This window comes from Falco cherrug, chromosome Z, assembly GCF_023634085.1.
Source record: "Falco cherrug isolate bFalChe1 chromosome Z, bFalChe1.pri, whole genome shotgun sequence".
Lineage (NCBI taxonomy): Eukaryota > Metazoa > Chordata > Aves > Falconiformes > Falconidae > Falco > Falco cherrug.
The window spans coordinates 58,345,103-58,359,134 of record NC_073720.1 but is presented as its reverse complement, the minus strand read 5'-3'; the positions used below and the strand labels follow the sequence as shown (position 1 = coordinate 58,359,134).

The 14,032-nt window shown below is 39.0% G+C and overlaps 1 protein-coding gene across 10 annotated transcripts in view; it reads right to left on the bottom strand.

The window, feature by feature from the left end:
• The window catches only part of PPIP5K2 (diphosphoinositol pentakisphosphate kinase 2), a 42,139-nt gene extending 37,810 nt beyond the window's left edge, over positions 1-4,329 (bottom strand). For all 10 annotated transcript variants that reach the window (XM_055699809.1, XM_055699806.1, XM_055699810.1 and 7 more), the window contains exons 1-4: positions 4,185-4,329; positions 1,893-2,088; positions 1,093-1,183; positions 119-204 (exon numbers count right to left, since the gene is read on the bottom strand). In XM_055699809.1, the coding sequence (XP_055555784.1) occupies positions 119-204; positions 1,093-1,183; positions 1,893-2,088; positions 4,185-4,328 (517 nt within the window). In that variant the 5' untranslated portion in view covers position 4,329. The remainder of the gene's footprint in view (positions 1-118; positions 205-1,092; positions 1,184-1,892; positions 2,089-4,184) is intronic.
• Positions 4,330-14,032: the final 9,703 nt, after the last annotated feature.

The following is a 14,032-nucleotide window of genomic DNA, read 5'->3' as shown; positions in this document are numbered from 1 at the left end:
CTGCAGAAAAGAATTAATTGTCTAGCAAGTGAAAATTAGCTTTCCACTATGTATGTAGTATTCTCCATTGGAGAACAAAGCAATGGTAATGGTTGATATTTTAGTTAACAGTTTTTACCCTGGGGATTGTTTGGATCACGGTTCAGAACTGCATAGCGAGGAAGTAAAATGCCTTCAGCTTTAAGAATGCCATATACTTCTCTCCTAGAAGAAGAGAACAGAAGTTGCACAGTAAGACAGCAAATCCTGCCAATATTTGTATTTTACAGTCCATGAGTAAGGGAGAAGAAAAATACATACAAATGTTGCTCCCCCGCCCCCCCCCCCCCCCCCCCCAGTTACACAGGATAAGACTACACATATAATACTCTATAAATACCGTGCTTTTAAGGTCACTGACACAGCTGTACCTTTACAGTGATCTCATCAAGATCAATAAAAACGTAATTTGCTATGCCACTCCTGTCCTTACCACTCTGGCAGTGCAACAGCAATTTACATAGAACAATACTCTTGTTAAAGGAGATTATTAACATGAAGAGTTGAAAAAGTGAAGGCATCTAAAAGAGCAAGTCTGCTCACTGTTCAGAAGGCTCCAATGCTTATTTTTGCTCATTACTGTTTTTTTAATTTGTTATGCATGATTGCAGCTCCAAAAGAAAATTCACTTTGAATAACCACATGATCTTTGAATACCAATTTCTGTTAAGTATCCACTTGACAGAAAAAAGACCTTTAATAAGTCATATGAATTCACAATTATAGGATGTTGTACAGTTGCTATACATACCTATGCTATACCTCTTTTCAGAGTTCAAACTCTTTTATTTGTTATGCTTTAGACAAATGTATCACCAAATTTCTACCTTGGTAAATGTTCAGATGTATCGATATAAAAGCAGTAAAAGAAAAAAACACAGCTACAGGCACATCCCACAAAACTATGCATACATTAATAAAACACAGCATTCACTGCAATTTTATTTATACTACTGTACAATACACTGGAACTATTGATATGCAATAACAACAGATTCTCATGTCACCGACTTGAAAGTAATTTGCTGTTTGCAGGTAATTTGTGTTACTTACCTATCTTGTATGTGATACTGCATATTCAAGTCATTGATTATGAATGGATTCCTGAGTTTTGCATAGGCAACTGCTTTGTCCAGTGGAAATCCTAAAATATTTAAGGCAAGTAAATTAAAACTACAAGACACACCACCAGTAAATAGCCTGGAACCCTCATATTCAAGCTTTAGAGTATAACCGGAGATGTGACTTAAGTGGGAAGATGCTCTGTCAACTATAGACACATAACATCAACTTAAGACCACCATGAAAGTGCAGCCTAATTTCAGTATGGGCTGCCAAAAATAGTGGTCCTGTCTCCAGTTCTCTTCTCCTCACTCCACATGCCCTCCATTTCCGTAGGGCTAGAATTAAGGCTTTTATTGCCTCTGTCCCAAAACACGATTTTTAACTTCAGCCTACTCCTCTTTGGTTCGCTGCCCAACCCCACAAAGAAACCTAGATGTTAGCAGAGATACACGACAGTGGCCAGGGACCCAACACTCCCACTGAGAAAGTAGCATGCCTTCACAGTTATTGGACCAAAAGTGTTAGTCACCATTTTCCCTAGCTCCACAAATATTTACCAATGGAATAGCTATTTTAAACACTATGTCAGACAGGACTTTCTCAGGCAATAAAAACAGTATCATTTAAAAATTTTATTTTAAAAGTTAGTTGTATTATATTAAACAAGACAAATGAACCTCTTCCTAGGAAAATCTAATAAAACTACAAGACAAAAAAATAAAAAGATCCTCGAACTGGTTAAAGTATTCAGATGTCAAAAATACTTATGTTATTATTGGAAGATGTACCTTTAGAATGAAAAGAAATGAGACAGTCACATAAAGGCCAGTTTTCTACTGGCTCATTCAAAATAACATCCTCTTCAAATATTACCACAGTAATGTACTTAAACATGGAGAGGCGTTCAAGAATTTCTTTCATTGGTTTGGACTTAGATTTCTTCGCCATTGAACAAATCCCAACTGCGATTTGTCTTTCTGGTGGCTGAAGAGGGTGAGAAAAAAACAATTATTATTTTTACATTTTCTCAGAACACAACAGGGTTTTAGCAGCCCAATAGTAGAGCAGACTGTTTTCTGGTAAAACTCACATGCTACCTTTAATTTAGTAAATTGCTAGGAGGTAACAAAATGCAGCGTGACAGCACACCACACTGCAGCCTGATAAAAATGCCTCAAAAAATTAAACTATTTAATAGCTCTACACTAATTTTTATGAGTATTGCATCAGGAATAATACACAGGATCAAAACCTAAATCAGAAATGTGAAATCTGAATGAAATAATTCTTGCAGCTTACTCTGAAATTAACCAGCAATTAATTTTTAATCTATTTAATTTTCCTACATCTACTCAGTAGTCACAAGGCTTCTCATCTTATTACCTAATATTACAACTGTGTAGAAGAATGGCTGCAGAAGCGTGGCCTTAGAATCTCTGAAGATCTGCACAATCCAGGCCTGGTATTAGAACAGGCCTGTAATCAGAATTGTACTGAAGTTGCTGTGCTGAAGTTAACAAGAAAGGCAGCCTTGAGCTATTCTTGAATCCTGAGACCAAGTAATTATGTTGTGCCAACAGGCCGTGGCTGTAACAAGCTACAGCTGCTGGGACAGCAGGTGCAGGGCCAAGAAAGATGGGGACTGGTATAGGAAAATAGGGAGTAACAAACTACAAGGCTGAAGCACAGCAACACAATTAGCTACATGGATAGAATGCTTATTTTAGTCATGATAATTAGGGGTGTGAGAACCGTGCGCGTTTAGAGACTACTAACCAATTATATTTCTGCTTTACGAATATGCATGTGTATCGGTTCTATATAAGTAGTGTTAGAAACTAATAAAGTGGAGCAAGATGCATAACTCATATTGAGCATCTTCTTGACTCCGGCGAACCCTTCTTCCAACACAACTGAATTATGAAAAGGCGAACTAATTAACCAGAAAACACTATTCTAGATTTCTGAGTTATTTTGTGCATAGACAGTTTCATTTTTCTTCTTATACTCTGTATTGCCTTCCATGTTATAAGCCTTTAAAAACTCTTTCCCCCAATGGTATTCCTAAGTGCCACAGCCAACCTCCTACTCCATTTAAAAAGAAACAAACAAAAAAACCCCAGAACAATCCTTTATTTCAACTTGCTGTTCTTTTAAAACTGAGCCAATTACTTTCCTTTGCTAAAACACACTGACTGAATTGAGCTGAGCTGCTGATTTTGCACCACTACTCTGCATTTCCAAGTTGCATTTAATGGTAAAATGTTCTATTAACACTTCCTTGCATTACCATTTTTTAGACATGCTTGCAATCAGTGAATATCTAATTTATTCCCTGAAGTTAAATGTCACAGACTAAGAGAACAGCAAAACACAGCTAAAAAGATAACATGACTAATTATGCATATTAAAATCAAGAGTTTGTCTAAAATTCTAAAACTAAATTTTAGTTTTAAAAAAATTAATTTTTTAAAATTTATTTTAAATTTAATTTTTTTAAAAAACCAAAAATGTCTAAAACTAAAAATTTGTTAAGCACAGTGCTAAAATACCATTCAGAACACTCTGCAAGGATAATAAACCAAGGCATAACAGATTAATTTAGCATGCACTGTGTATACACGAAGAGAAGAATGAAAACATGTCAGATCTTAATGAAAGCAACATTAAGATGAAAAAAAGAAATGTTGAGTCTGTTCAAACTGAAAAAGTAAAAGACAACACACAAGAAAGAAAACCTCATTTTTTGGTACTAGTTATCCAAATAAATAAAATTAAGACTTAATGCATCAGGTTCATTCCAGAATCCACGTCAAGTCTGCAAAGCTGGCACATGAATCTCAGCTGCTCTGAAACTCTCTATTAAGGTCTAGCACATCTACTTCAAAGATCTAGGTATACTTACTTTTCAAGTGTGCTGCATTTCCAAACATAACTGACAGATCATTATCTGAATATGACCGACTTCCCAACTCAGAACACCATTTCAGTATTACAGTTGTGTGATTTAATATAATTTTAAAGTAAAACAATGCTACAGAACATACAGAATAGTACACACATGTCCCTACAGTACATACAGAATCATACTCTTCCTCTTCTTCTTCCCCATGGTCATAGAAGTGCTCATAATCTGCTGATCTGGCCGAGTCCAACAACCCTTCTCCATCTTCTCCTCCCACGAAGAATCTAGGAGGATCATTCTCTGTTGCACTAACAGACATGGTTACAAGATCTACAGAGATCTATGTAGAAACTGCAGCCACTTTGGCAGCTGAGATACTGGGCATGTTTCCCACTGACTCGGGAACACAAAAGTCCCCTGCTCTTTGATGTTGCTTGTGCGGTGTTGCCACTGTGACCACGTTGTCTGCCAGGCACTGTTTAACTGGTATCATCTGTTCATTATTGGTTTGAATTGCTGCTCCAAGAAATCCACAATAGGCTTCCTGAGATGATACACTTTTTAACCTAAAAGAAATATCCAAACAAACAACAAAGAAAAAATACAGTTGATAAAGGCCCATAAAAAAAACACCTTCTCATTTAGACAGTGTCTGGACATTTACATACCTCTGGACAAGCATCGGAAATAAAACCATGCACACTACATACAGTCTACATTTTACATGTATGTTTACGAGCAGGGGGAATAATTTCAAGATATTTTCAAACTACTGACGCAGACATTTTACAAACAGACAATATGACCCCCAAAAGTAAAAACTGTTAAATGCACTTCTTTCCTATAAATTTAAGAAGGCAACGTTCGGAGCATATCTTTTATATAAAAATAAATCAACATAAATCTTCTCCAATATTTGCAATAATTAACTCACCATCCCTGTCATCAGGGATTTTCCCAAAAAGCTTCCTGATCAAATGGCAACAGCAAAGAGACAAAACACTGCTGGAAACTACAAAGCCTCCATTAGGATCAATCTTAAACAGAAACATATTCTTTCAAAAACTGAGCGAATCTTCAGTGTGAAAGCAAAATGTACGTGCCAGCTTGATGTTTGCTTGTTTATTTCCAAGAAAGGACTGCTTTATTTTCACACTGAAAAATTAGTATTTAGAGATGTACACTAGCACTGGCTTCTGTCAAAAGTACTTCTATGCACTAATGTACCAGTGAAGTGAACACATACTGTACCCTTTTAACCAGTCACGTGAAAATAGAATCTTGGCCAAACAACTTGAATATGGAAACAGAGACTGAGTGTTCTGTTGTTTTAAGTAGATAACTGTTCTTGCTCTGAAGTTGTACATGGCTTTTTACCATTAATTATAATCTATTACTACTACTTAGAAAATGAATAAGCAGTTGTTATAGAAGCTCATCTGATCAAACAGTTTAGGTTAGGTTGTTTACTAGTCAGATCATTACGTAAATGCCATTCAACAATGATGTCTCAGCAGAACTTAAATTTGTTTTTAAGTATCTGTGAAAATTACTTTGGTTGCTCTATGAACAAAGTGAAGCAATAATAAATTCCCAATTGTGATCAACCATTCAGCTTCCTGTGAAAGAGGATGGTAAACAGAGCAAAAGTTACCCAGAAAGAATCTGCCGTCAGAGAGCAATAGGTTAAGTGTGTGTAAATAATACAGCTGTTCAGATCCAGAAGCTGAAGCTGATGTCTGAACAACAGACACATATGGATCCTGGAGTGACAGCAGAAGATTAAAAAGGTTATTTTCTTAAACTTACTTGTTATGTATGCATTCATCTTCAATTCCAATAGAAAATTACTTTCCTTTAGAATGTGAAACTGTAGCCATTTATTCTTCAAGCAACAAGAACAAAATGAAATTCAAACACCTGATTTATCTTGCTCTCGTGAGAGTTAGAAATGAGGCATTGAGATAAATCAATCCTGTTTATTACAGGGTTAAGAAAGTGAGCTTTTCAAATCCTATTTCTACCAAGTTCCAGAAAGGCAGGTTATTGCCCACATATACTGGCAACTAATAAAGAATTTTGAAATGGTATCAAAACCAAAAAAAGAGCCCCAAAACCATGTAAAGCATGAAAATGAAGTTTTAACAGTTCCTCTTGCATCAGCTTCCCCTCCTACCACCCAAATTCTGTAAACTGGAAACAAGTGTCTTAACAGCTTTTTAAAACCTAAGGTTTTCCCATAAAGAAGGAAAAGCAATTGCTTGAAGCAGATAAGCTGGAAGTCATCCAAAGCGTTTTTTTGAGCTTGCTTTCCCGTATCTATTCCCGTAGTGAACTTTGTGACAGCAGCAGCAGTTGTGAAGTTTGTGTGCAATTACCAACTAGTTATTTCATGATTTCATGAGGTCTCTCTAATCCAGAGTGGTTTCTTCTCAAAGCAAGTAGAAACCATACAAATAAAGGCTGAATGAAAAGCACAACATATTTTATCTACAAATGACACAAAGATACAACCTGACAAGGTTTGATTCCCTAACAAGCCTACCTCAGTGTTTTTCTACATTTCTAACTCAAGAATCTGGACAGCATTGACAATACTGGTGGCAACCTGACCTGTCAAGTGGAGCTTCGCTTGTGGAAAACAGACTCAACAGTCACATAGTCTGCTTCAAGTTAACATATTATTTTCTGCAAGATTTATTACTTTGTTCACCCATCTGATGATGGATGAATTATTAAGATTGTGACACCATGCTACTGGCGTCATTTCATGAGCCACATGAAAACATGAGCCCCAGTTTTCAGATAGTTTGTTAAAGTAACACCAAAGACACAGGATCAAGAGAAGACACTGGCAGTTTTCAGGCTTGTAAACTACTGCATAGACTCACTGAATTGCATATAAATTGGCATTCTGACTGCTGATGATTACCACCAGCTTATCTTCCAGACCGCAGATGCTCTTAACTACTGTCATTAGCACAAATTTGAGTCAGGATATAATGAATAAATTATGTATTTTTTAGAATAAATGCTTTCAGAGGTGGGAATTAAAATTCCTTCCCCTTCAAATGGTTTGGCTACTGTAAAAATTGAGGAATCCCTTTCTTGTGGTGAGTGCAATAAAAAGAGTCCAAGAGACATGGAAAGAGAAATACAAGAGTAAGTGACTGCAACTACAGTGAACAACTTACAGAAGTCTCCTAGAACACCCAGTAAGTTCATGCTTGCATAAAAATGTGGTTCTCAAGCTGCACACCAAGGAGAAATAATAACTGGCAGAGACAGAAGATAGAGCCGCCTTTCTGTCCCAGAAGTACTGTCAAAACTAAGGGAGGAAACCTCTAACACATGGTGCCCTGTGCACAATTCCATCTTGCTGCCCCTGAAGCAGGCAGGAGTTTTCCCAGTGCCATTTTTTTGTATTAAGAAGTGAGCAGCAGCAGCAATACAGGGCCCAAAATGCTCTACGTGTGATCCTCTTGTACTTAGTGCATAAGCATAAGCCTCATCAGACAGTGAAGATTAGAAGATTACATGCATGCCTCAACCATGCAAGACCGCAGTGTAAGCAAGCCAAACCCCAAAGTTCCATGTTGGAGTACACACTGACCCATTTCCAAAAAGAACATCCAGGCAACAATCCCCTTCCGTGCAATGACCTTTCCAGGTAAAACTAATTAGACTATGTTCCCTTCCAGCCTCAGCTGTTACACAAGGCTTCTGTTTTACAGCATACAGATAAAAAACCCTCCACTGATTTTGAAAAACACAATTTAACTAACTATGTTTCTTAAAAGGACTTCCAACCAAATGTTTCTATTACCAGTTCCACCTGTCCCAAAACTTCCTATTCATGACCACGACATGACAATTCTTGGCCAAAAAAGAGGAAAAAAAAATGTTTAAAGAAAACAGTAAATCTGCTAATTTTACATTCTCAACTTAAAATAAACTCATCTCAGTTTTTCCTTAACAAGTTAGATGGCACTAAAATCGCATACTGTAAAGAAGAAGTAAAAATCCTTAAGTTTAACTGGTATTATTATCACTTACTAGTGGAAGGTATACAAAATAACATTCTAAATACTTAAAATAACACACAGACTAACTTAACATTAACGTACCAATAGGGCTGTATTTGAATCACAGATTTTGGTAGCATGCTAAGCACGACAATTCCAGTGTTTACTCCAGCAGTGCACTACAGACTTTTCTCCTAACAGAACATTTCTCTACTTCCACAAGTATACTCCAAAAGAGTAAGTAAAAACATAGTCTTCAGTAAGTGTTAACAGATACCCCACAAAGTATTCCTGTCCCCATTGCACGTGTTTCAGCAGCTCAGCAATCCAGCCCTGGTGTTTCCCATATTCACTCAGACCATAAAGATTAGTATTCCAGTAACTGTCAGCAACTTATCAGCTCAAGAGTGGTGATCTGTTCATCAGCAGTGGTCTGAACAGTCATGTGAAAGGGGCTCGAAGTTCTAACAGCCACGTTCCAAATACTAATAAAACCATATACAACTCCTATATATGAACAAGCATTTCACCAGCTTTTCTTCTGTGTTGCTACAGCTATCAGAAATACACACTGCCTCTACTGCACTCTGATGGAAATGAATGGAACAAAACTAGAGTAAAAAATGCTTCTCATCTATTATCTCAAGAAAAAACCCCAACACATCATACATTAAATAGCTATAAAACATCTCTGAACCACAAATCACTAAGGAAAACACCTTTTGGAAATGCCATTATAATAAAACAACTGCAAAATACTTTGTGACATTTACATTGTGAAATTTAACAAACATGTAACTGTACATGAAGCATAAGTGGTCCTCATCTGTTACATGATTCTGTAAATATATATATACACAACAGCAATAAAACAGCCCATTCCCCTGCACCCTCCCCCTGTATGGCTCCTTTTAAAGCTTCCACTCTTACTGGTGTAGGCATATTCAAACTATGTCCATTACCAGCTTCCTCCAATTCAAATTAAGTATTTAAAACTCACATGACTTCAACAGCAGTTTTTCAGGTAGTCTCAGTGAGATGACAGAAAGCTTTCAACATCTTCCTGCTAGAACTGCTATACCTAACATTTCGTTAACACTACACTGAACAAATGTTTGCTTCAATCTTCCCGAGGCATTTTGCCAGTTTTTAAAATTCCAGTTCTGCAGTATGATGTATGGTGTAACAAATCAGTAAAGAGCCAATTTGTTGGGTTGCTGGTGGAGCAGAAAGTATGGCGAGGGGCAAGGGGGAGGCAGAGGGGAGACGAGAAGAAAAAATCAGCAGAGTTTGAACTCTGCGAGAGGTGACAGCAGTGACTGCAATGCTGAGTACTTCTATGGATGTGTGACATATTTCTACAAATGATTCAAAGAAACCTGGTAATACTTCAGATTTAAATGTGAGGCTCCAGAACGACTAACAAAACCTATGCTCAAGAACAGCATCTCCTCAAGTGTGACAGATGACCAGGAAGAGAAAGGAAACAGGACAGGCACAAGAGAAAAAAAGATGGAAAGGATGTCAAGACCAGAAGCTGCGGAGTACACCACCATGAGCAAATCATACGTGTCTTGTTTATTACTGTACCTTACACAGCAAAAGATACATATCTTCTCCAATTTACTTAAATATTCGATGTCTGCTGTGTCACACAGTAATAGAAAACATAAATATTTACACACACTGTTCTGTTCTACCACACATGCTGTGAGGTGGCGAGTAGCAGCTGTCAGCCCATTACTGAGATATGTTACATCTAAAGAAAAGATGTAAAGCAGCTCTACCCCAGTATCCCCGAACCACAAAGGATGTTACAGTTTTAGCCTGATACTACTTTGTGCAAAGTAACAAAAAGAAAAACCAAACCCAACCAATCACAGAAAATGCAAAGGGATATAAAGGTTTCCAATAATTACTGGAATTTACAAGGTCTAGTGGTGTAATAGGCTGATTAAGAAACATGAAACTGAGAAAAGCCTTTGGCTCTCATCACTTGAATACACACTTCAACAGCCTTAAGAAGTTTATTGCCATCTTCTACAACTCGTATCTGCCGAGTAACACAACACAAGGGATTGTACTGATGTACAACAGACAAGAAACAGGTTAAAAGGTAGCAAAGGAAAAAGATGCAATTATAAAGGTTACATTACACTGAACTAAATCACTTGCTACAATCTTGCATTAAACTAACATCAAGCTCTACATTTCACAATACACTAACATATTCCCCCGTCATATGTAATCCACACATCAAGACAAGCTTTTCCAAAATTTCTTTTTCATTCTGTTAGTACTTTCACAGATTAGCCTGCTTTCCCCCACCTAAATCAACAGGCAATCTGCAAAGTATTAGAAGGGAGGGCAGACCATTGTACATTCCCCTCTCCACTGGCAGGCAGCATGGCATGGACAAAACGTGGTAGGCACCCACACAGGTATTCATTAAATATAAACAATCCTATTATCTCTCTCTATTCTATTCAAAAGCAGCTGACTTTATGCACTCCAACCAGGACGCTGCACCCTGCCTGCAACTTGCAGACTCTCCCAGGACTCCACCGTAACTTGCTCCACTGCACCCCAGCACAGGGGTGGTCACACCTTGACTACTTTCCTTGCTCCATACCAAGAATCCTGCGCCTTCTCATCCTGTCTAGACTCCCCGTCCAATGTGTCACCACTACTACCTCTACCTGCTAGTCCCAATCTCCTCCATTACAGGCAATGGGGCAGGAGTCTCCAAAATCTGTCAAAAACCTCCCAAAAGAGAAGATGAACAGCCTTTATTTGAGGCTTTTAGCCAGCCACTTGGTTGTGCATACAAGACAAACACAGCTCTCAGACTGTCAAATGAAGGCCATAATCTATGACAAATAACAAATGGGAACATGCAAAGTTCTTTCTGTTTGCAAGAACACTGCAAATATTTTGTACAGTGTTCTAAAAGCAATACGATGTAGTACTTCATGCATTACTCCACCAGAAAAATTGTACCACCTCCCATTCCAAAACAGACTACTCACCTTTCAGTTTCACTACTAAGACCTGAAGAAACATTCTGAAGAATGAAGGGGAGCTGTGAGTCTTCCTTGCCAGGCAACTGCTTGTATTGAGTTTACATGGCAAGGTTTTGGTAGCAGGGGAGACTGCAAGGGTGGCTTCTATGAGAAGACACCAGAAGCTGCCCCCAGGTTGGACAGCGCCAGTTTCAGCTGGCTCAAAGATGAAACTGCTGCTGCCCAGAACTGAGCCCATCAGTGATGTGGGTGGTGCCTTTGTGATAACGTATTTAATAAAGAATAAAAAACACTGCACAGCAGCTGAGAAAAAGATGTGAGAAAATGTTACGAGAAACAAACCTGCAGATGCCAAGCTCAGTGAAGAAGAAGGGGGAGGAAGCGCTCCAAGCACTAGATTCCCAAGCAGCCTGCGGAGATCATGGTGAAGCAGGTTGTCCCCCTGCAGCCCATGGAGGTCCAGTGCAGCAGACAGCCACTCTGCAGCCCAGATGACTCCATGCCAGAGCAGGTGAATGTGGCCTGAAGGAAGCTGCAGCCTGTGGAAAGCTCACACTGGAGTTCCCAGCAGGAGCTGTGGCCTGTGCTGAGGACCCCATGCAGGAGCAAGTTTTCTGGCAGGACCTGTGACCCCACAGAGGACCCACACTGGAGCAGTCTCTTCCTGAAGGACTGCACCCCGTGGAAGGGACCCTATGCTGGAGTAGTTTGTCAAGAACTGCTTGTAGTGGTATTGTGCGAGATTCCCATTCTTGTGACCTGGGTAGTGCAGAGGGAGGTGCTGGTGCTATCTCTTCTCCCTGGGACCCAGTGATAAGACAACAGGGAATTGTTTAAAGCCACATCATTGGAGGTTCAGGCTTGACATTAGGAAGCATTTCCTTACTAAGAGGGTGGCCTGGAACAGGCTTCCTGAAGAGGTGGTCAATGCCCCAAGCCTGTCAGCGTTTGAGAGGCATATAGACAAAGCCCTTAATAACATGCTGTCACTTTTGGTCAGCCCTGAATTGGTCAATCAGTTGGACTAGATGATTGTTGTAGGTCCTCTCCAATTGAAATACTCTATTTCATTCTAAAGAACTGCAGTCTGTAGAAAGGACTCACACTGGAGCAGTTCATGAAGGACTGTCTCCCATGGAAGGGACCCCATGCTGGAGCAGGGGAAGAGCATGAAGAAGAAGGAGTAGCAGAAACAGAAGAATTATGAACTGACCATAGTCCTCGTTCTCCATCTCCCTGCACTGCTTGGCAGGGGACAGAAAGAAGGGCTGGGAGTAAAGTTGAGCCTGGAAATAAAGAAGGGTGAGGGAAAGGTGGTTTTAGATTTTTTCTTATTTCTCATTATCCTACCCTATTTAATTTGAAATAAATTAATTTCCCCAAATTGGGTTCTGTTTTGCCCATGACAGTAGCTGGTGAGTGAGCTCCTTGTCTTCATCTCAGCCGACAAGCTTTCGTCATTTTTCCCCCACCCTATTGACGGAAAAGCAGTAATACCATGGCTTAGTAGGCACCTGGTTGGTAGCCAATGTCAACCCAGCACAGTGCTCCAAATGCATTTCATGGGCAAAACACTATTGCACTGTTACCTGCACTCCAGCAGTAAAGGATACATACAGGTGCTTTTACCCACACTTTCTTCAGCTTGGTGGTTAGAACATTTTTCTGATAAACAGAAAAGAGGAACTTGAAACCACTGAGACAGGAAGGAACAGAAACAGTATTTGTCCTATTCCATTCAATGGTTCAAACAGTTACACTACTGCAATCCAATTTCACTTTCCTTATATACCACTAATTTTCCTTAAAGGTGGCCACTAGGTTTCTTTTTAGGGAAGAGAGTATGCTGCTCTGGATTCCAAGCACAGGCCTGGTGCCTAATGTGTAAAATCAAACCACTCAAACAACAGGAATCCAGAAATACCCACCTTACTAGCATTTCCTACTGGAAACAATTCCTGTCAGTGTTATTCACAGAGGCACTTACATTTTTTGAAATGCTGTACACCTAGGCTAGCTAACTAACTGCAGTTGCCTAACCAGGCACCTGAATTATTTTCCACTGCACCACTGAATTATTTCTGCCTGAAATAAGATTTCAGTCTGACCATTCACACTACAGTAGCTTAGCCCAGTGGCCTAAAAACTTAAGAGTTGTACTGGGCCATGTGAACCAGAATTCTGTTAAGAAGCCAGCTTTGCAGCAAGGAAAGACATGCCTTTTAGGTTGCTGACGAATGAGATTTCTAGTAAACACAACTGTTACAGCTTTCAAACAGTAATTACTTGGCTGATTTCCCCATGTTTGCTTTCTTTCCTAGTAATTATACAGCAAAGTATTTCCAGTCATTTAGAATTACCAAACTTAAAGTGAAGTAACTTTTCAGTGCATCTTACTTACCCTTACAAAATTCTTTCCTTGCACAACTTATTTCCCCCCAATACCTCACCAGTAAAAATGTGACTTTTTCAGCACATGCAATGACACCTGCTAAAACTCTTGAGTTTTAGCCCCAAACACTGCACTATCACAGGGCATCATTCAACTTTTCAGCAGTTATAAACTGCAAAATAAACCATTACAGTCTTTCAACAGGAGTGTCAGAAGAGCCTTGAAGCTGTCTGGTAAATATCACTATTCTCCCTTCAAGACCGAAAGGCAGTATTTTTTTTTAACTGGCAAACACTACTACAAACTGACATGTGGCATGTTGCAAGTGTCTCCTGCACAGCCACAGAATAGATAACCTTCACATCAATTAACCTCCAAGTTCCTTTCTAAATCAAACCTTGTCAAAAACATCACATAAAGACATTTATGTTTGGGGCAAGGTTGAATGTTTCAAGAAAGGCTGGCCTCCAAACTTTTAGAGATCCCCCTCAGAGATGTCAAAACAGCTTTTCCATATTCTCCCAAAGAATTGTTACTTCAGCTTTGTAGAGATGAGAACCTTTCTGCAAAATAATTCTGAACT